The following is a 23816-nucleotide window of genomic DNA, read 5'->3' on the forward strand; positions in this document are numbered from 1 at the left end:
AAACACTCATATGCATAACTTCAAGCGCTTGCTCACGTCCATTCCACAGTAGGTGTGTGTGCTTGCAACATGTACCGATGCTGGAAATTTTTCCCCTCAGTGGTATCTGTAGGGAGGACCTATAGTGACACTTGAAGTGGTGCCTTTGTGGGGTGAGATGAGGGGTGCTGTCCACTCCATGCATCCGTAGTTCCTTTTTGTCACCAGTATTGATGCATCAGAACTGCTGTACTGCAAGCCGTTGAATTTTTGCTGTGAAGGCAATGATCTTCATGTAGGTAGGTCTCATTAGTGTTAGTGAATTTAGTGTCCCAAATGGGACTCAGCCTAGGGACAGGGTGTGTCGCAGTCCCCAGGTATTAAGCCATATTTAGAATGCAAGTGCCCTGTGCCTATTTGTGACTGGCGTAACAGCTACCTGAGGTGCTTGGGTGAGGGGCACATTAGCAATAAATGCCACATTTGTAAGTCATTCGAGCCTCCAATGAAAAAAGAAAGGGACATTTGCTTTAAGGCATTCCCAATAGAGTTGACACTGTGCTTGTTACTGGAGACCAGGTCAGCCTCTGCCTCAAGTGCTGTGACCTCGTTTTGGGGCTCTTTGGTGCCTCTTTCTGGTCAATGCTGTTCTCCCTTGCAGTCGCCGCTGTGGAGACAAAGGTACTGGTGATGGAGGGGCCCCAGTGCCCTGCAAGGGGAAGATGGGCAGCTTGTCCAGCTCCTCAGGGAACGAAGGGCTGGCTCAAGTGGACCAGTCAATGCTTTCCCATTATATTTTATGACACCAACTAGCAATGAAGGCCTCCAGAGCATGGAGGTATGGTCTAAACCTTAGGTATTTTGGGCAGTGAGGGATATGTTGATTTTTGCCAGTGCCTCCTGCACCCACTCAAGCAGTGACATGGTCCAGGAGTAAGTCCACGTTCGGTATGGTACAGGCATCACCATCCCAGCAGCCCCAATCCTCTCTCAAAGTATTGTCCCAGACACATGGCCTTCATGCCTTAGACAATGCGAGGTGGGCTTAACGAACACCCTTCTGTTCCCCCTGATTCTGGGCACAGGCGGCAGGATTCGGGGCCTCATTTATTAGAGCCCCCGTGAGCATGGGCAAGTACCCATACCTCCTATGGAACATACTGGGATCTGTTCCTGCTTATTGAGAGACCTCGGCACCACTCCTGAGACCTGTCGGTCCACCAGTGCTGTTAATCTTCATCAGACTGGCACTGATTCCCCATCCCATTGTTGCTCATGGCTGATGAGGTCTTCTGGCCATGGGTTCCATTTCTGCTTCAGATCCCACTCCAGATCTGGGCTCCGAGTGAGCACTGAGAGGCATCAATTGCTGATGTCCAGTCACTGATCTGCCGGCCCTTGCTCCTCTCCAACGGCCTGAGACAGAGACTTGTCCCATTTGGACAGGTCCTCTCAAGCCCACACTTCTTTACAGACACCAGAGATGGTTCCATCCCAGATCCTTGGATACCGAGGAAAAAGCCTCAGTGGCTCGCACCGAGCAGGAGTCCCTACCTCTGGGTCAAATCCCAGTAACACCCCCCCATGATGCTATATTTGCTGGTCTGTGGTCATGATGTTCCAAAATAACTAGCGTGTTTTATGTAATATCAAATAAGAAAAAGACACTCAGTGGCAACTGGCAACTGTAGATTTCTCTTACTGCAGCTTTTTAACTAAGCTAAGCTTTTTTTATTTTTTTATTTTATTTATTTATTTTTCTTTCCTAAAAGCATCCAAAATAGCAAACGGTTTTGGGAATTTACTTGGCAAATCACAAATCATGCTAAAAGGCATTCACTTGCAATGCATCATTCTTCAAGTTGATCCACATTGTTTGGACATATCCATATCTTCATCAACATCATTTTCTTCCAATAAGCAGTTTTCCTTATGATGTTTCATTCTTGAAAAGTAGGTCTTGCATCATCTTGCACCACTTGCACTTGACATATTTTTCATTTTTATCCATGGAACAAATAATGTTCTCAGATAGTATCTTTATTATCAGAAGCCACAACAGTTTTTCTGTGGGGAAAAAAATGTGTGGGAATATAGGAAGAGTGTGTGTGTGTGTGTGTGTGTGTGTGTGTGTGTGTGTGTGTGTGTTAAGACAATGTTTTAACTAACTTCTTCGCCTTGTTTGGCCCAGATCCACTACCAAAGAGACAAAGAACAAAATATTCTTATGCGGACGGTGTCTTTCTTTGCATATCTGACTTCAGTCTGCTGAGAAACAGAAATTGGAAGGCCAGGTGTTTTAAGAACCAAGAGCTAGTATTTAGGCTGAATAGGCTAGAGCCATTAAGTTATTTTTATGAGACTGTAGGTTTAGCATTTTTGTGATGAGATTTAATTGTACCTTTTTGTTTTTAAACAAAAAAAATTAGTATTTTTTTGATTTTAAAAAATATTAATTTTAAATAAAAATCCATTTTTTAAATTTATTTTTTAAAAATAATGAATTTTTATCTAGTCTGGTCAACATGGCTTTGAACTCCTACCTCTCCCAGGGCTACTGTTTAAAGTCTCCTATGGTGGAATGGGCATGAAAAAGAAGAACAGTTTGTAATTGGTGTTCTTGAAAATGTGTTGCTCATGTCCATTCCACATCCTGTCCTCCTTCCCCACTGTTGGGAGTGTCTGGCAAGAAGGAACTGAGAGTGGAGGGAACCCTCCTCACACTGTGCCATTGAGGTGCCACTCCAGGGGTCAAAAGAATTGCTTCTCTATAGATACTGTTGAGGGAAAAACTTCAAGGAACTGGCATGTGGTGAGTGCACACACGTACTGTGAAATGGACATGAACAACACCTCTTGAAAAACAGCAGTTATGAACAGGCAACTGACTTTTCCTAAGTAACCATTTGCTTTGGTTTACCTTCTTCTTTGACCTGTTTTGGTTTCCTTTTTGTGTCCTTAGACTGTAAATTCTTCAGGTCAGGAACTGCTTTCTTATTTTTGCACAAGACTTAGCATACTAGAATGCTACTGTATTATAAGTAAATTGTGATTACTTTCCATGGCACACCCCAAAAAACAAAACAAAACCAAAAAAACCCCCCAAACCCTTATCACTTCAAGTTCTAGTACCTTGTTGAAAAAAGAATGCACTAGAAGTCAAATCATGAACAATTGGCAAAAATTTTGTGGGGCCTTAGGTTTATGAGAAAAGTCGTTGTTAGGATTGTTATGGAGGGACCCCTGGAAAATGTCAAAGAAAAACTGATGCTTATCAAAGTGTTGAATAGGGAGAGAAATGAGAATGGTTTACATCTCATACGGGTAATGTAGCATTATGTACAAAAACATAAACCACATTACAAGTCCACATATTCATCTACATACTAACTTACGGCCATCATTTCCTAGGATCCACGTGCCCAGAAATTGGTATTTTGTAATCCAGCATGACCGATATTCTTTCAGAGTGTTGATTCCTGCATATATCTAATTGAATTTAAATTTTTTTTTAGTTTTATTTTTTTGAGACATTGGCTAACTTGATGCTTTTGTATGCAGTTGCAGTTGATGGTGAAGAAGTTTGTTTATTCATATTTAACCCTGTTGGTGAACTCTAAGAGTGATCTGGCCCTGGCTCATATTCTAAATGTTCCCGATAGAGGACTTGGAAGAGAAGCCTTCACGGATCTAAAGCATGCTGCACAGAAGAGACAAATGCCCATTTTTCTGGTGTGTGTCAAATCAGCATTACTCTTTCAATAATACATATTTGAAGTAGATCAGAAATAATGAAACAGTTATAAAAATGTGAGGGTTATGTCTTTAACGTGAGATGTAAAGCAGAGAATAAATTAGATGCATGCTAACATGTCCAGTCAGGACAAATAAGCTGGACTAACAAGTCTGTTATGTTGGAGTGAAGGATATGGGAGCAACAGTAATCAAAACTGTTTATCCATAATGATGAGTTTATTAGAATTGTGAATAAGTCTAGTGCACATAGGCTGTGTCTACACTGGCAAGATCTTTCAGAAATTAGGCCCCTTTTTGAAAGAACACGCAAAGTGTCTACATGCAAAATGTGCTCTTTTGATCCAGAATCAAAAGAACTTGCCTCTTCTTCTGGAAGCCCTCTTCTGCTCCCATTTCAGGAACAGCGCCTTCTTTGGAAAGATTCTTTTGAAAAAAAGTATGTAGACGCTCCACAGGCCCTTCTTTCGAAAGAGCAGTCCTCATGGTGCCGGATTTTTCAGTTCCTGGCCTATTCTTTTGAAAGACCAGGGGCTGTGTGGACACTCTCTGCTGAAAGAATGGATCGATTTTTCTATCTGTTTTTTTTTTTTAACTTGGAAGCGCTCTTTTGAAAGAAGTTTTTTTTGGAAGTTCTCTTCTGGAAGAATTTTTTCCAAAGGATCACTGTAGTCTAGATGTAGCCATACTAATCTTGATTAACTTCTTCACAGTTTAGTTTTAAACATTTTATGTGTGAAAGTAAAAGAAAATTAACTTAACTTTTCTTTGTTTTTGGTAAAATCACTTTTACTATGAGTTTTATGATTTAAGCTCTCTGAAGTTTCAGGCAGACCATACCAGAGCACTGAAAAAAAACCTTCTTCATCATAGAAGAGGTAGTGAAGGAATAGTTTTGGAGCATATTCCTCTTTATAAGTGTCAGAAAGGCATGAATAGAGAGATCCTTTCTTATAAGGTGTATTGCTGTCAGAGAGAGTTTTAATTACGTAGTAGGTATAGTAAACTCTGTTTTATCTGGTATTCATTCAGCCAGAACTCTCAAATAACCGGCGCAAAGATGAGCTTCCTGAACTGAGTGCATGAGCAGTGCCCTGCTCCTTGGGGCCAGTCTGCTGGGCACTCTACTTACCTCCCTCTGAGCTGCCGGAGAGGCTCCCAGCCCTGGGGCTGCCAGGGTTCCCTCCCGAGTCAGAGTTCACCCCCAGCCCCAGGGCTGCTTGCTGGCAGAACTCCAAACCTGAGCTGGAGTTCCCCCAGCCCCAGGATTGGAGCTGCCAGCAGAGCTCCACCAAACCTAATGCCCCAGCTGGCTCGCTGGGGCTACTGGAGTTCCCCCGGCTTTGGCCAGCTCCCAGCCCCAGGGCTGCTGGCAGAGCTTTGCAGCCCGCCAGTGTTTTCCTGGCCCTGGAGCACCAGAGTTCCCCCAAACCTGGTGTCCTGACCAGCTTCCCAGGGCTGGAGCTGACAGAGATCCTCTGGCACAGCTGGCTCTCCAGTGCTGGAGCTGCTGGCGGGGCTCTACACCCCAGCCAGCTCTCAGCAGTGGGGCTGGCAGTGCGTCTCGCTGCCCTGCCAGCGATCCTGCAACCACCTCTCTATTAAGCAGCATATTTGAACATCTGACAATTTCCCAATCCTGGGGTTGCCAATATGAAAGATTTTACTGTAAATAGATGAGAATTTTGTTTAAAACCTCAGCATCCAATACATTTGCTACTCGCCACATGTGGTGAATAGGACACAGTGTTGTGGTGAATGCATGCATGCATGTCTAACTCATAAGAAATAATTCTAGGAATTTATCACACCTGTGCAAGAAGATTAGCACAGGCACAATGTGGTGAGCACCCTGCTAGCCAGTGGGGAACATCTGTGGGCACTGACACCTCCCGTGCTGAAAGGGAGCACTGCAGGGCATGGCAAGGATGGGCGTTTGGTATCACAGCCTCTATCGCATGGGGGCAGCAACACTGTCTGTATTCTATTCGCAGGGAACAGCCAGAGCTGTGCCACTCCCAGCTGTGCCTGGGGGTGGTTGTTGGCTACACGGTGTTTGAAGCCTTCCCATAGTTAGCCTTTCTTTGCTGCAACAAGTTATGTTGCTATGCTTGTGTCTGTGGTTATTACATCATCTCACAGTTTTGTGCAAATTCAAAGGCCAGAATGTATTTATTTTTCTAATGTTATTTAATAAATATAATGTGGTGAATAATAAAGTTTTGTATAATGTGGCAAATATGGAAAGGCGGCAGCCACAACTGAGGTGAGCTTTGAATTCCTATAGGACACTGCTGGTTTGAAACTTTTTTCAGCCTTTAAAGTTGTCATTTTGCTTTTTCTTTTAAACACATTCAAATCTGGTGTTGACTCATTTTGAATAGGGCTGGGAATGGATTAGGTATGTCATATTCTTCAAATATTAGACATTGAGGATCCTTATGTAAATAGACATGCACTTTATGAATGCAAGAGCAGATTCTTTTGAATAGCAATGTCTGTTGGACCATGCATGTGCCCTGTGCCTCATGCTCTTTTAGCAAGGGGTTATGCAGCAAACTGTGATCCTCCTTCAGTTCCTTCTTTCAGCTCATGGCTTCAAGATGGAACCTAGTGAGTGTGTGACACTTAGTAGATATTTTACAAATGTTTTTCATCAAATTTATGGAGAAATCTTTGTCTTTACACTCTCTTCGTTCGGTTATCTGTTCTTCCTCCAAGAAAAGAGGGGAAGTGGAAGAAATGCTTCTGGACACCACACCTGTACAGTTGGACAAGTTGGTATGTCAGCTGCTATATCTCATAGTAGATTCCACACTGTCAGGGTCTAAACTTAGATTATCTTGTAACAGACTGATCCCTATCAATTATGGACAATTGATTCCCTTTTTGCCTAGACTAGGATATCTACAACCTGAACAGATTCTTTAATTACAAGTTATTTTCCCTCAGCTCAAGCTACGTTTATTGAAGCAGTCCACGTGTCATTTCTGAACCACAGAAGTTGGTCACTATGGGTTGAGCCTCTCTAGTCTGACGCTCTCAGGATCTGCCTGGTGCCAAATGAGAGAATTTGCTTGGACCACTGGAAGTCATTTTTGTCTAGCAGCATTACTAACACTTCCACTGCGTACTGGAGTCTTTGAAGACATTTAGAGTTAAATTATAGCTAAGCAGTACCACAGAACAGTGAAAGTAAGGACTGGTGGCTATAAACAAACTTTGGGGGAACATGGGAAACTTGGCCATGCCCAGGACAAGTGGTCATCTAGTTAACTAAAATCATGATGGATTATGGATGTTGCCAGACAAGAGAGTGCTGGACCTGTACCAGAGTAAGACCAGATAGACAAGTCTCTGCCAGCACTTCCTTGAGCATATTTTGTATTTGGAGAATGAGCACTGGAAAGAATCTGAAGATAGTGCCAGCACTGTTGACTTTAAACCTGACCCCTTCAACTATGGCCAGGTCCTTGGCACTGAAAACCTTGTTACCAAAAACGGACAGTCTTCGTTTCTATCCCAGGTAGGAAATCCAACACTTGTGCCTATACATGAAGATGAGGCTCATTCGTGAAGCTGAACAGAGCCCCAAAATAGCTGCAAATTAAGGGAAGTCCCCATAAGGAGGAAACAGCAAAGCATGATTCCTCAAAGACAGGGTGTATGAGTTCTCGATGAAATCAGGAATAGCAGAGGGAACAAGACATCTGATGCTGATGTTTCTATCTTTGACAGAATCCAGCAAAAATCTGAGAAATGCTCTGGAGGATTCTCCCTAATCTCAAAAGTTGTTCCCTGCAATGGAAAGAACAGCTCCAGTGCCCTATTAACCTAGAGCAATGCTGTTCAATGAGAAAATATGCTCTTCCACATCATTGTTAGTGTATGCTTTCTTGCTGGTATCAGACAGAGATTTTTATCCTCTTCCTTTTAAAATGTGACTCCCAGGAGGACACCTGGGAGGCCCTATTAAGGACACTACCCCAGATGAGTGTCACTGGGCTAACTCTAGCCAGTCCAGTAACCACATGACATGATGCCTTGGGCATATTGTCTTTACTGGAGACTGTCATTTCATGCATTCAGGAATAGATTCCTTTCCTTTTCCAACCCCCAATGTTTATTGAAAGAGGAGGAAATTGCATTCTCTGATTGCATCTTCAACCAGGCCTCCCATGCTTGAACTGGATGTGGCATACTTGCGGTGTGACATTCCTCTCAGTGCAGCTATGACCTGCAATAAAAATTAAGCTAACAACAATAGTTTGAATGTGTTTGGTCCTGCTAGGGCATATTTTGGCATATATGTCTGTTATGCTGCTTGCCAGACTTTCCCGGTGGCCATTCTAACACTGGCTTGGATTACTCTGTTCTCCAGCAGAACCTTCAAAAAATGTCATGAAATAGAATCCCAACACAGCAGTACAGAGAGGGTGGAAGAATGGAGGAGTGCATTTCTACACCCCACCTTCTGACAAAACTTGAATTTCTAGTGCATCAAGAGCAAGTGAGGGGAGCCATTCTACATCATCTGCAGCTGTGAGGACTTGTCCCTGGAAGACTTGCAATTTCGTATTTGGTGTCCTGGAGCTCAAGAATATTAGGTTTATCCTTCACAGCTTTGCTATCTATTCTTCAGAATTCCACAGTGCTAACTCTGATGTCTATAAACTCAGTGGGTCACTGCATCAACAAGCAAGGTGGTTAATACCCATCTGTTTTCTGATGGGACATCAAGTTACGGATGTGATGCCAATGACCAGGGATAATCCCTGCTGTCTCTATCTCCAGGAATCAGCAACAACCTGGCAGACTGCCAGAGCAGGCCAGTCTATGGCCAACCACAAGCTCCTCCTGTAGAGCAGAGCCCTGCAAATCCACAGATCTTCACTTTAGGTCCATGGTTATCCACATCCACGGTGTGGATGTGGGTATCTGTGGCTCATTTTTGCAGATATGGATACAACATTTTATTATTTGTGCAGGGCTCTACTGCAGAGAGCCATCATAAACTCAGTATTTTACAACTGGATAGGTTCCAGTAGTAGACACATTTAACACCCAGGACAATGCCAGTTGTCAGTTTCTGTTTCATTGGGTCATGAGCCTAGGATCATTGCCTAGTTCCTTCCTTCTGCAGTGGAATCCAGGCCTCCTTTATGCCTTTCCACTGACTCCCCTTAATCCTCCAGGTGTTTTCCAAAATTAAGAGATGGACAAGATTGTTCATGTGCCCCATACTGGTAGAGGCAGTACTGTAGTCAGGTACTGCATCTATATCCGACAGTCTGGATGTTCTCTGGTTAAGTACCATAGGCAGAGACTGCTCTAGGTAAGTCCAGGATATCCTGGTACAGAACAGGAAGATGTTCACCAGAAAGACTTATTTGTCAAACTGGAAAAAGTTCTTTATTTGGATTGCTCATTGAGGCTTTGGGGCCTTACTCAGGATTTAGTACTGCAGACCTGTTACTGCTTCCTTCATTTACTCTGCTTTGGTCTGGAGAATTCCACCTTGTGTCACAATCATGGAACTGGGGCCAGAGGATCCATGTTCTCTGTCAATGAAGGGACATCAGGGGAATCGGGGGGATGCAGAGTTATGCTGGGTGCAACTCAGTCACATATCCAGAGCAGTTCACAAAATTTAATAAAGTTTCACATAATCTGTATTCAGCTTCACTGTTTCAGATAATGTGAAACATAATTCACAGCAATTTTTGCTTGCTATTTCCCTGTATAATTATGCTTGGTCTCTAGTATCAGAGGGGTAGCCGTGTTAGTCTGGATCTGTAGCAGCAACGAAGGGTCCTGTGGCACGTTATAGACTAACAGAAAAGTTTAGAGCATGAGCTTTCGTGAGTTAACTCACTTCTTCAGATGCTTGGTCTCTAGTCACTTGATGGTATCTGATTTCCTCAAACAGCTGCTTCCTCCTCGGACCTCAACTTTGTCCTCACAACTTTAAAGATCACCCTTTGAGCTCCTTTCAAAGTGATTTTTTTCTTCTGTTTTCCTAATTGCAATTTTGTCAGCCAGGGGAACAAGACAGGCACCTAAAACAGGGCTTTCCTACACAATGCTTCATGGGTTTAATGTGGTGCTTAAACCTCACTGGAAGTTCATCCCCAAGGGAGGCTTGCAAATTCCACCTGAATCAACCAATAAATCTGTGTCTTCCTCCTGAAACCCACTTTTCCTTAGTAGAGGAACTTCTATATATAATATGTATGTTTCCCCAGCCTTACTTTACTACCTAGACAGAAACTAACTGCTCAGAGGGTGTCCTTATCCAGCAGAGGGATAGCTCAGTGGTTTGAGTATTGGCCTGCTAAACCCAGGGTTGTGAGCTTAATCCTGGAGAGGGCCATTTAGGGATTTGGCCCAAATTCTGGGGGAAGGGATAGTGTTTGGTCCTGCTAAGAGGGCGGGGGACTGGACTTGATGACCTCCTGAGGTCTCTTCCAGCTCTGAGAGATGTGTATCTCCATGTATCTTCTTTTTTTTTAAATCATCTGTAGACAACCACTCCAAGGGCCAGGCCATCTCATTACATTCTGAAATCCACTTACATATTATTCATATCTCCCTGTTATCGGTTGACTGATAATTGCTCCTTCTCTCAAACATGAAGGCTCACTCCTTCAGTGCTCAAATGATATCCTTTATCTTCTTCAGAAATGTTTCAGATTCAAAGATTTGCCAGCTAACAAGTGATTCCCACCCACTGCCAAAAAAAAATCATGCATTTGATTTAGCTGCAAGTTCAGCTGCTAGATTCAAGAGAGCAGAAGTAAAATCTCTATTCAGCTGAGGCAGCTGATACTCCTATTATCCAAAAGAAGAGTACTGTTTGTCAGTCACCTGTAATGGGAACCATGCTGACATATGGTGGGGGGCCAGGAGGAGGAGAAGAAAAGTTATGTACCTTATAATAACTGGCTGTTTAAGATGCTATTGTCAGTGTGGATCCCACAACCTGCCCTCATCCTTGCTTTTCAGTCTTCTTTACTACCGTGGGCTTTACACTGCAGAGAAACTGCCTGAGGTTGCAGCAACTCTTCCCTTTATGTCCTTGCATGAAAGCACGAGGAGGTATAGAGTGTATATAGGGCCCTAGCATGAGCTGCCATTTAAAAGAATTTGATCTTGTGTAAATGAGGGACACGAGCAGTTATAGTGGGATACACTGATCCAGTGAAAAACCACTGTTGCTGCAGGGTAAGTAACCAATCTTCATTTATGCTGAAGCAGCTGAACTTTCATGATCTTATGGTTGAATAAATATGGAAAAAATTGTGAAACCTCAGTTCTAGGATTATTTCAGCTCCTAATGTTGTATTAATGTTGTATAAAAATGTGTTTGGACTGGATTCATTACCCTCTCTTTCTGAGTTGCCAAAGGGGAAACTTCTCTACTGTGTAAAGAAGCCTTCTCTTTTTGGCATCTTTGCCTAGGATAAGTTACATGAAGCCAAAATATTTTCCACAGAGGAGGCAAAGTCCTCTGAACCACATGCAATCTACAACAGATCTTTAACAGAGCAAAAACATGAATGTTGGCAGGTCTGCTTTCTTTGTTAGAATTATTTCAGTTGTACACTTCAAGTTCAAAGAGGTCATCAGCAATGTATAATCTGAATTGAAAAATTACACACACAATTACTGTTGTATCCTCACAAGCACATATGATTGTCAAACATTTTGTTTTACCTAAAAAGATTAGAGTAGAAAACTAATTCTTCTGAAAGCAGCTGAAAAATTGTAAGTATTGTGCATGGGGTAATCTTATATTTTAAAATGTGTATCTACTATATGTATAGTGTGTGTGTATGAAAATGGTGCTATATTAATATAGGAGATAAAATTAACTTGATTTATAATATATAACATTCTTGATTTTTCAACGGTGAACATCGGGAACATTCAACTTTCTCCCTTTTCCCCCCGGAAAGTTATCGATATCTGGAAAATTAGGCCACTTCAGTGACTAATTTTTGGTCACTCTCACTTTAGCAAATATTCATAAAGTTTAGTTGTGACTGGACACCCTCCTAGTGCCTTATACAACCTGGAACTGTGGGACTTCTGTGTCTCTTTAATTCTCTCTACCCCAGGTTGTTTCTCAAAGATAATTTGCTTGTACTGAGCAGTACAGCCCAACACCATGCCAGATTGCATGAATGCACCTGGAGCCAAGTATGAATCTCTAAGTAAGGCACAAAAGCCAAATCTCCCCAGCTCCCAGCACTGCACCCCAGGTGTATACTGCCTATTTATTAATTTGTTCACTACTTCATCAGTGGAAAGTGTGTATACACCAGATTTCCTAAGACTCCGCCCCTTGCCAAATTTACCGAACACTTCTTACAAACTCACTGATAAAAATAAGCCATTAAAAGAAGTTTGACTACAAAGGTAACATTTAACTGTCTGTGAGTGTTAAACAAAAAGTAAAGTGGTTACTAAAAGAAAATATAAACTTGCAGTCTAAACTCTCAACCATTCTGGACTGGGGAATAACTAGATCAGCAGATTTTCTCCTTCCACTGGATACTGCAACTCACAGTACACAGACTTTACCTTTGAAATCTGGACCAGTCCCCTCTGTTGGATTCTTTAGGATGCATCTACACTTGTATTCCTCTTTTGAAAGAGGCATGCAAATGAGTGAAATCGAAAATACAAATGAGGTTCAGATTTACATAGCGGGCACCTCATTTGCATATTTCTCTTTTGAAAGAGCTTCTTTCAAAAGAAGAAAAGCAGTGTAAACACTGCTTTTTCGAAAATAAACCCCATCTTCAAAAGAATCCTTCGTCCCTTTTATATGGGAAGAAGGATTCTTTCGAAGATGGGGTTTCTTTCGAAAGAGCAGTGTCTGCACTGCTTTTCTTCTTTCGAAAGAGGAATATGCAAGTGAGGTGCCTGATATGTAGATCTGCACCTCATTTGCACTTTTGATTTCCCTCATTTGCATGCCTCTTTCAAAAGAAGAATGCAAGTGTAGATGCACCCTTTAGAGTGTACTTGTTGCTTGCAGCAGGTTGAGGAAAAAAGCAAAGCATGGGCCCTTATATTTTGATTTATATGCTGTGCCCCAGTGTTTTTGGGAAGCATATATCCAGGCCTATATGGGCACATTGAGTTTCCAGGTAGAGCTGAGCAATTCCCCTGGTGTGGTCTCAGGCAGGAGAATCATTACACTCTAGCTCTCTTGCTGGACAATGACCATTCACATCCCACCTGAGCATTGGTTACTCTCCTTGCTGTTGTCTCTGGGAACCTAGTATCTAGCTGATCCTCCAATTTACAGAATGTTTTCGTAACAACCATGCAACACATTCCCATAATTTCATGAGCACTGATATACGTACATAGATGGAGAAATTTTAAACAAATCATAACCTTTCCCCCTGATACTTTACAAGGCATGTTTTCTATTTAAGATCATGATGACATAAAAATGAGGTATTGGGGTCACAGTCCCTCCTTCCCTGCAGTATAGTGCGTCACAACAGTATCTCTCATCTTCCTTACGTCCATGAGTAGCCCTGTTGAGTTCTACTTGCATGCAAAATGTCACATGAATATATCTATAAAATGATATTTTGAAGTTTAATTTGGCAAAAGGCCAAGCTGAATTACTTGGAGCTAATTTTATGTTTTGCTGGGAGACCTCTTATAATGCAGCAGTATTTTGTCATGATCTTACAAATGGTTGTCACAAGGCACAATGCTTATTACCAAGAGTAATCTCATTGAGTTCACTACAGCTATGTCCGGCATTTTGTCAACAAAACCTGCGAAGCGTTCACATTGGCAAGGCGTTCTGGCAACAGTAAATTGACCGAACACAGCACTTCTGTTGACAGCATTCTGCCATTTCCCCATGAGGTAGAATGCCTCTCTCAACAGAGATCTGTCAACAGCCAGTCTGGACATTCCAGAGGTCCTTTTCTTGGCAGATGGCTTCTGGGACACTGTGCAGCCCTGTCTGCTGTGCTTCTGGTTGACCATTTTGTTAAGAGAACAGATGGGAAGTCTGGCTGCTCTCTGTTGAGAGAGTGGATTGCTTTTTCGATCTGCTTTGTGGTCTGGCCACAGTCAGTCAACAGAAGTTTTGCTGGAAGATATCTTCCAATAGTAACTTCTGTTGACAGATTTCTCTAGTGTAGACGTAGCTTAGGACCATGTGTGCTGTCAACCTTTTGCCTTGAGTATTACTTCTTCAAAATTATTCTAACTTTCTTTTTCTAATGTTACACACTTCTACCAACCTACCTACTTATTTTTTATGAAATAGATGGCTACATCTTTCATCCGAACATTAGAACTTGGAGGAAAAGGTTATGCGCCTTCACCATGTGATCCTTTAAGAACTCATGTAAAAGGACTTTCAGATTTTGTTAATTTTATTGACAAGCTGGAAGATATAGTCGGTGAAGTCCTGGATCCAAGGTAATGGAGTTTCCTTCTTTTTTGCTGGGGTTAGGGGTATTATTGCTTTTGTTGTCCAAATTCATGTGCATGTACACTTTAAATTCAGTTATTTGTTCAGTTTTTCCCCCTAGGAGTATCAGTGTTTACTGCTTAAACTATGTAGCTCTAGAATCTTTATTATTTATTGTTTTTACGCTGTTTTGGCAGCAGGACCAGTGGTCTTCTGGATTAAAATTTTCTAATTCCAGACTTTGGTGCTCTCATAAGGCCCTGTAGAAATCTTTGATTATTGTATTCTGTCTCGTGGCCTGTCTCAGGCATACAGCCTAGCTGTCCCTACTTCTTGCTTATTTTGGTAGTTGATGATGGGTTCCAAGTGACTTCTGGTTTCTAGAGATATTCTCAATATGTAAAATGCTCTCACCAGAGTTTCTATATATCTTGATAACCATATAATCATTATCGTTGCAGTATTTCAGCTCTCTGGTTTTGTGTTTCTTTGGGGAATCTTCTGCTGTTAGCACTTAAGAAAACTTAATAAGGATCTAGTTTTGGGCTCTTCTGTAATCACCTCTACATTTGAGCAGAAAACATCCATTGTGGTTTGCCTGTGTACTTATTCTGTAAGGGGTGTTTGAGGTTGTGAGAGAGGATGAGGGAAGAAGAATGAATGGGGTACATTTGCTGTACCTCTAGCACTGACTGAAAAATCTGTTGCTAGATGCTGAATTTTCCATTGGACAAGGAATAAATAGGGTTATTTTCACAGTCTTCTGTCCCACGTGTACAGGGAGGCCTAGTCTATGCTACTGCAGATTGTTGATTTAAGTTACAAAACTTCATCTACACAAATAACATTGCTGAAGTTGATATTCTTAGATCTTCTTACAGCAGTATTTTTCACTGCAGTAAGTTGACAACTGATGTTCTCCCATCAGTCTTCTAATTTTGCTGAAGTACCAGTTGATTTACATGTGATAAATCAACGCTGGCTGGATCAATCACTGACCACTTATCCAGTGGATAGTGAAGGCATTCCCTATGACAGGCAAGGAAGAACAAGAATACAGATGAAACTCCCAGAAATACTGAGGAGGGCTTAAGAAAAACAAGATGTTTGACGTGTGTATCCTAGGTGCTTTCCCAAAATACATATAAGTGTACTAGATTTTGATTGTGGGAAATCTGGAGGAACTGCAGCAGAAATATTTAAGGATGTAACCATCAGGAAGAAGTAACAGCTAAAGGAGGGCGTAAGCTGCTGTACGTTGTGGAGGCAGAGAAGTCGCTGCTGGGGCTGGGTTGGTTCTAATACATCTCTACCAGCCCCAGGAAGAACACCTGGCCGGTATGCCAGCCCCTTATTTGAGAGAGCAATTGAACAATTCCATGACGAGTAAAAGTAAATTGCCATGCGGGACATAATCAAGAATATAGATCATAGTCTTGAGTTAACAGAAAATCATTTCTAGTCTGTGAGGCAGTCACGCAATAGGAAAGTTGAGTAGAATCAAGTTGAATTCCAGTGTTTGACAGTCCTGACCAAATATGGCACAAACCTCAGATGAACCAATGAGTGGCCATGAGACATGAAAAGATAGGGCTGGGCATTTGACTGATCCAAAAATAACTGGTCTATTATTGGCTGGTCAAATAATATAAAAAATGGTTAAATATTTTAGAGCACTAATTTATTAGACCAGTAATTTAAAAAAGAGACTTTATGGTCTCCAGTAGGCTTAGCCTTTGACAGTTAACTTAAAAAAAGTAACTGAACTAAGTTAATTTACTTCAGGAAAAATGCAAAAATAATAAAATAAGGTTCTGAAAATTATTTTTTCTCTTAATTTTTGGTAATGTTAGATTAACATTTAAAGGAGCATTGTTCGAGACTGAACAGTTGTAAAAAGGAAAATAAAATTACCCAGAAATAGCAATTTCTTAAAAATATCAGTTTTTAGTGCACATACGTCAGGTATCAAATCAGCTTGTTAAATACCTTACTTTTCATGATATCATTTACCAGCTTCAGTGCTTCATCCATATCTTTATCATCCTCATCATATTCAGAGTATCTGTTTCCTCAATGTTTGCTGAATATTGAATCAACTCTTCATTTGCCATTTTCTTAAATTGTTATACGTAGTCACCAGCTTCCTAGCAGTGGAGGTCTTCTGTCCATTTCTGGTTTTGAAATGGATGATTCCCCAAGTTGCCTAGTTTTGTTCCACACATGCTGTAGTTCTCGGAAGTGTTAAAGGAATTCTGCCACTGTGGCTAGAGTTCCAGGAGGACATGACCCTTTCCATAAGGAAGCAACATGTTGTTTTATCTGCTGGTGTTGCACTTCACATTATTTTATGACTGAGCAGTCTGCTGCTGAAAAGCAAATTACTACCTCCATCAGAATTGTATTGGTTTTTGTTTGTACAATTTGCAACAGCCACTCTGAGATCGCAAATTCGGTCAAATTCATCAGAAAGGTCTTGGTTCCAGAAGTGTGGATCAAGAAGAAACAATCAGTTGACTTTACTGTGATATTATTTTACTTTTTTCTCTTAGCATTTACAAATGGATTGTATCAGTAACTCACAAATATGTTTCTTACTGTCCAGTAATTTGTTCTTGGCATCAGGCAGTATAGAAACTTCTTTCTTTTTTTTTTTTATCTTTTTCTGAATGGACTGAGCTTCAGATTCAAGCAATAAAATTAATTTTAAGTTCTGCAACCTATAGGCATATGCAAGAGTTTCAGCTGAGTTACTGAGAGGCGTACCCAGCCATCCCTTCTTCAGAAGAGCCTTCTTGCATACTTCTTCGAGACAATTTACTTGATGTGGATGACACTGAATGCTGGGAAAATCGCTGCTGATACTTGTATGCTTTTTGTAAAATGTAACAGTCTTTTAATTTTTGACATGAGATGAGGAAGTTTTCAGTTGTTCAACACCAGTAAAAAGCTGCTATGGATTCTCATTTACCAACAAGCCCAACTTACTTTCATCTTAGGTTCACTGTCAGCCACAACAGAAATAACTTTCTCTGGACCGAATACATTGACTGTATGCTTAAGCTAGTCAATAATATGTTGGCCTGTGTGATGCTGCTCAGTTGCTCATTGGAATGAGTAAAATACTAGTTTGTGTAGGTGTTACCATGAAGCTGATACCCTGATTTTTAATACTGCTGCATCCATCTCACAGTAGGAACACATGAGGAGCTTGCACAGGTACATCAACTCTTTCTCACACTTATTGCTTCAGCATTCAGAGGATTTTTCACAAGCTGTTTCCGACTTGATATTTTGTAAATTGGATACAGTTCAAGGGGGAAAAAATCTAGTATATATGTTTAACTACATGAAATGGTATAATGCTCTAGCAATACCTCTAGCAAACATATTGTCAAGTTTGTCTTTGGATAGAGTGTCCCATTATGAGAAAAACCTCTAAGCAATAATTTAATGAACATCTGAAGACTTTTTAGAAGCAGAAGTTTTCAATACTGACCCAGAGGGAGCAGCAAAAAGTTAGAAGATGAAGAACTGGAATCATTGTGCCTCACATCACTATCTTCATCAGCAGACTTCATGCTTCAAAATGCTGCTGCCAAAGACTTGGGAGTGCATAGAAGACAAATTTTGACACAGATCAGTTTTCCCTTTTTTGCTGTTTGATTGCAATAATATTATTTTGACAGAAAGTGGAAACTTCACAAGAATGCAACAAGCTTTATGCCATTCTATATAATGTTACATGATCATAAGAACAGAACTTGTACTTTAATAATTTTTCCATGTTCATGTCTAGTAACAAAATTCCATATCAATGACTTTTAACTTTTCAATTTTGTATAGTTCATTATCACTGTAATTAATGCTTTCTGGATATTTTCTAGATTATAAAGTATCTTTTTGTATTTTAATCAATCAGTAGCCATTCAGTTCTAATTGTAACTTGTACTGTTCCAGAAGATTCCAGCCAATCAAAATGTTTTCAGGCATGCTCTCCCATTTCTCCCACAGACCTTAGAGACACCACATGCTGTAGAGGGAGAGGGGGCAGTCGGCAGCAAACACAATGGTCTCAAACATAAATAGGAGGAGGAACAGAGGATAAAGGAAGGGACCTCAGTATAAATGTGATGTTAGTTCCATTATTAGCTGAAGGCTTTTCATGTTGCCCACAATGCTTGGCTGAGGATATGTGCAGGAAGTAAATGCAGGGTATATGAAGGGGATATTTGTTGAGGGCAGGAGGGGTGATGGTTTATGTACATTGACATTTAATGTAAAGTGTCTGCTTGAAGGATGGGAGAAGTATTGAGGGGTGTGAATTGCTGTGATTATTTTGTTAAGAAAAAGCCTTAATGGCTGTGTACCTTTTCTCTTTGAGTGGTTGAAGGAGCTTTTATAACTGTGAAACCTCTTCTCCCTCCCCTACTCTTTTTAGAATTAACTTTTATATCACTGGTCTGTTTAAATAGTAAGTCATTCAGGACAGGGAGCATGTCTTATAATTTAATATGCTTTGTAAACAACCATGTACATTGATGGCCTGGTATAAAAATAAAGCCCTCCAAGGGAGCCGGGGAACCCCTATCCCCACCGCCCTTGCCGGCACTTGCAGAGCCCCAGAGGGCCTGCTGCCACCACGACCAAAATGAGGCCACAGCCATCCACACTGCCGCCATCTGGGAGCAAATAGCCATCCTCCAGCAGTGGCTCCAGATGGAGCAGGAGGAGAGGGCCTGGTGGCGGGATGTCTAGAGCAAGGCGGCTGTGGCGCTCCGGCACCTTGCCCGCCCAGATCTGGAGCACCCTGCTGCCCTCCCCCTCTGCCTACCCTGCTCTCACTTCTGCTGTACCCGCTGCTGTCGCCCTCTGCTGCTCCTGAACTGACTGCCCTGATCCCAGCCAACCTCTCTGCAGCTGTCTGGCTTGCACTGGCCCGGTGGCTTGTCACCAGGGTGAGCCAGCCCCTTATCTCCCTGAGTCCCCCATTTCCCCCTGTTACCCCCCCCACCTCCCTGCTGAGACATTGCCAGCACTCCCTGCCCAGCCCTACCTCCCTGCAGTCCCCTCCCCATCCCAGCCCCAATGGGGACCCCAGACCCGGGGTGGCAGGGGCCCCTGCACTTGCCGAGGCTCCTGGCCTTCTACGCCCATGGAAGAATAGGCCCTCCCTTTCCTATGGCCCCCCCTTTGAGTTGTTTGCCCCCCTTCACCATTGCATATAGTTCTCCCGTTTGCCCCTATACATAGCCCCCAGCATTGTGAGCTCATCTGGACCAGCCCACACAGACGTCAGTGAAGCAGCCCTTGGCATCCGCAAAGACCTGCAGCACCACTGAGTGGTACCTCTTGTGGTTTATATACTGACCCTGGCTGTGGTCCAGGGCACGGATTGCTATATGGGTTCCATCAAGGGCACCGAAGCAGTTGGGGATCCCAATGGCTGCAAATCCTGCCATGGTGTCGTCAAGATCCCTGACTCCAACGGCCCCCTGAAGGAGAAAACAGTTGATTGCCTGAACAACCTGTGTGAAAGAGGGCATTGATAACTGGGCCTTCATGGTGGGGTGCCCTGTGGCCCTCCATTCCTCAGCTCCCTCCCCTTCAGGACTCCCTGGTCTACCCGTGGTTCGTGTGGGACCCCAGTCTGACTTACCTCCAGGAGGACGGCCCCAACAGTGGTCTTGCCCACCTTGAATTGGTGTGTAACTGACCAGTGGCTGTCTGGGGTGGCCAGCTTCCACAATGCAATCCCCACCCTTTTCTCGAGTGGGAGTGTGGGCCACATGCAGGTGTCCTCATGCTGCAGGGTGGGTGCGAGCTAGTCTGCTTTGACATCCTGAAGTTCTGGAGCCATCTTTTGTAATCCCACTGGCCCATCACCAGCCTCTCCCACCAGTCTCCACTGCTGGGATGTACCTCCAGAGTTGCTGGAGGGAATGGGAATGGGGCGCTGTGAGTTCCCTGTTGCCAAGGCCTGCAGGACCGCAGTGGGTGGGGTTGCGGACTGCAGAGTTTCCCCCAGGGCCAGAATGACCATGCCTAGCTGAGCCCTGGGTTCAGGAGAGGTGTTGCCCTTGGGCAGCTGCTGGGGCTCCATGTGCTGCCGCCTTTGCTCTGAGCACAGTGTCTGCAATGCTGTACGCAGCTTAGCAGCCCTCTGCGTGTGCAGGGTGGGTGTGTTTGGGAGAGACCCTTTAATGGGGCAGCTGTCTGTGAGCCCCTGAAGGGCTTGTCAGCCATGTGACCCCATGCACAGCATTCCCTGGCTTGTTCTTTCGAAAGGGCACACGTTGTGTGGACGCTCCCTTTCGAAAGAATGGGAACCTTTGCGTGTGCGTGTAGACATGTTCTTTCGACATCCCTTCTTTCAATTCTGATTTTCGAAATTCAGGCTTTTGGAATTTGCATCTGGTGTAGACACAGCCACAATGTTTGTTCTAGAAGACTGCAGCCAGCAACCTTTCACTTTTTTCCCAGTAGGGGGCATTAGCATGTAGAAAAGAGAGTGATGGAGACACTAAAGCAGGCTTGCTAAAAGATGGTACTTTGATGGAATCAAAACACTAAGCTGCCACCTTTTTCTGGACAGTCTTGCAAGGATATGTGAAGGTATTTGATGGTCAATTGACTGGCTTACTGAGTCTAAGGAAAGTTACAGAATTCTTCAGCAAATTCAAGGAACCTACATCAAGCAGAATAAATGTTTGCAATGCTGGGAAATTGTGAACCACTTTGTTTTCCTCCCTTCAGTAACCCTAACTTTGTACCACTTTACAGAAAATTACTAAATATCAAGGAACTATCAAATATCAAATCTTTGCAATTTAGAAATCGTTGAGGAGGCCCTGGAAATAACAAACAGGTCCACAAATTCCTGCAATAGATGGCTTACAGGACCAGAACCAAGTAACAAACACTATGTCTACACTAGAGTGATCTGCCAACAGAAGTTTCTGTTGGAAGGTATCTTCTGACAAAACTTCTTTCAACAGATCGTGGCCAGACTGCCAAGTGGATTGAAAGAGCGATCCACTCTGCCAACAGAGTGTGGCCGGACTGCCTGGCCGCTCTCCGCAGAACAGCCAACTGGAAGCACAGCAGACAGGGCTGCCCAGTGTCCTGAAAACACTGTCTGTCGACAGAGGGCCCCCTGGAACGTCGAGACAGACTTTCTGTTGATAGAATTTGACAACAAGCATTCTGCCTCATGGAGGAGCAGCCAAATACTGTTGACAGAAGTGCTGCGTTCTGACAATTTACTGTCGATAGAATGCCTTAGGAATGTAGATGGAGACAATGAGTCCAGCATATCTAGTCTTGTTGTGAAGCACATGAAACTGAATATATGTAGTGATGCATTGCCAGTAAAATTCACACTTTTCTGGGTACTTTAGGATTAGAACTTATTTGTCCTGATGTACTGCTGTGAAAACATCCATAGATCCACTAATATCTGTAATTCTGAAGATCCTTGTATTCCTTCAGACCCGTTTGGAGGTGGGCATGAGTGTCACTTATATTAAGGTTCAGTCTTTCAATACTGTACACTTTGTCAAATGCCCTCATGAGGTCTTCAGGTTTCTAAGATGTAGTTCCATGGTCTATGACACTTAGACTCTGTCTACACTAGGAACTATATATAGGTAGTCTGTCGTGTCCAATGATGACATGAACAGAAGTGATGAGAATGTGCAAAGAACCTGTGCAGGAGAGTGTTTAAAATGGAAAAACCATTGCACAGGGGCAGTTCTACTCTCTTGACCTCAGAAGCCTGGTTCCAAAAATTTTCAGGAAGAAGGGGCCTCCGGAAGAAGGACTTCCTTCCGGATGCTCCCCTGGGGCCGCGCTTCTACACGGCATTTTGGAGTCTGGAAGAATGGTCTTCCGGACTCCAAATCACGTGACCGTATGCTAATGAGGTGCGGGGAATTTATATCCATGCCTCATGAGCATATTTCGGGCCGTGTATTACCATGCCACTTTTGAAGAAAGTGGCCTTTGTAGAAACGGCCTAAATGGCATAGTTGCACAGGTTTAGAAATAGCAATAAGTATTCAAAGCAGCCACTCCAAGCACTCTGATCCAACAGTTTTTTTGGAAACATGCAGTTCTTTATGGGATCTCATGTGAGCTGTATGAACTATCATCTTTGTAGTTGCTTATGTAGGTTATCCAGCCTGAGGGTGAATTTAATCCTGAGTATGGATCAGTGGATTGGACTTTCTTTTGAGGAAATAATAACTGTCAATTTCTCTTACTTTGTGTGCTGCCATTGTAAAGTTGCACCCGTATTTGGAGGGTTCAGTGACTGTATTTTAAGTAAGAGAGGAAACAAGACAATTGTGGTTGTATGGCTTTATGCAGCCTTGCAATGAATGTTTGAATCTACTTGGTGGTATTCAGAAGTCCTCCAAGAACTGCATTCTGGACTTCTGTGGAACTTGTAACTCTGAGCTGTCTATCCCTTAAGACTGTGAATCATCAGAGGAAATACACTCAGTAAACTTTCCATTTCTGTAGAGACTCTTAAACTTTCACTGTTACATGAAAAGTTATAAGTAACTCTGTTCTCAGTTAGTTTGGAACATATACAATATATTGAGTTTTAATGAAACAGAATATTGTTTAAATGAGACTTGGAAGGAATAAAAAGTGCATTATATCTTCAAATTGTAGTACAGAACAAATGCTAACCTGTATGTTGGCATTTAAAAAGTTTGGGGTAAATTTGGTGATCATAAATAGTACCAGTTTTAAACTTTTTTTAAGGATTGGACACTAATTACTTCATAAAAATATTATTAAAATTTTAGAAGTTCAAAAGTGTGGGAAATGGGTTTTTTAAACAAACGAGCCATATAACAAATACTAATGTTTTAACAGATTTTCTGGAAAAATTGTGTTTAAGTGAAAACTTTTTAAAAATGAAATATTTTATCATGGGCAACCCTTAACAGTAAAATTAAATCCCCAATTAAAGTAGGATTTATAATGGAAAAGGTGATAGACTTAATTTGTAGATGCTATTATTCTTTGCATTTTATTCCAGATTATTACTGGAATTGCTGCAGAGCATTGAAAATCTATTATACTGCTTTAGAGAAACTGTCCTGTATATTGTAAATTACTTTAATTTCTAAAAGAATTGTGATTTCAGTGCTTTAGTGTTTCAAATAGTAGGTCTGACTCAAACTCAAAAAATTGTCTGATAACTAAAACTTGTATATTGTTACTGTTGATTTTTAATTAAATAATTTCCTGTCCCTTTCTATACTTTGATTCAGGTAGGTGCTGTTTTTTCTCTAGTTCCCTTACTCTTGTTGAAATCGTGTGTCTATGCATTTGTGAATGGTATTAAAATCTTCAACTAACCTATTTTAATATTTAAAAAAAAGCTGAAATAAGTTTGTCAATCTATAATGAAAGAGGGAAAAAACCCTAACCTTTTCCAGTTATAGGTGGAGCCACAATGATTATAAACATTTAATAATCTGTCAAACTCTTTTTTCCCTACCCCATCGTCAAATAATTGCATTTGTCAGGAATTGAGGTTTATAATATTTTCCTGTTTGGGGAAATTGGACAAAATATAAAACTCTGATCCTGCCATAATAGAATTTTG

General features: G+C 42.0%; 1 protein-coding gene across 1 annotated transcript in view; it reads left to right on the forward strand.

Moving 5' to 3' along the window:
• The window catches only part of PARPBP (PARP1 binding protein), an 88224-nt gene that overhangs the window by 30801 nt on the left and 33607 nt on the right, over window positions 1–23816 (forward strand). Inside the window, exons 5-7 of the mRNA XM_075007631.1 lie at window positions 3541–3711; window positions 11194–11301; window positions 14042–14196. Coding sequence (XP_074863732.1) covers window positions 3541–3711; window positions 11194–11301; window positions 14042–14196 — 434 coding nt within the window. The remainder of the gene's footprint in view (window positions 1–3540; window positions 3712–11193; window positions 11302–14041; window positions 14197–23816) is intronic.

Source organism: Carettochelys insculpta, chromosome 1 (assembly GCF_033958435.1).
Source record: "Carettochelys insculpta isolate YL-2023 chromosome 1, ASM3395843v1, whole genome shotgun sequence".
NCBI classification, from domain to species: Eukaryota; Metazoa; Chordata; order Testudines; family Carettochelyidae; genus Carettochelys; species Carettochelys insculpta.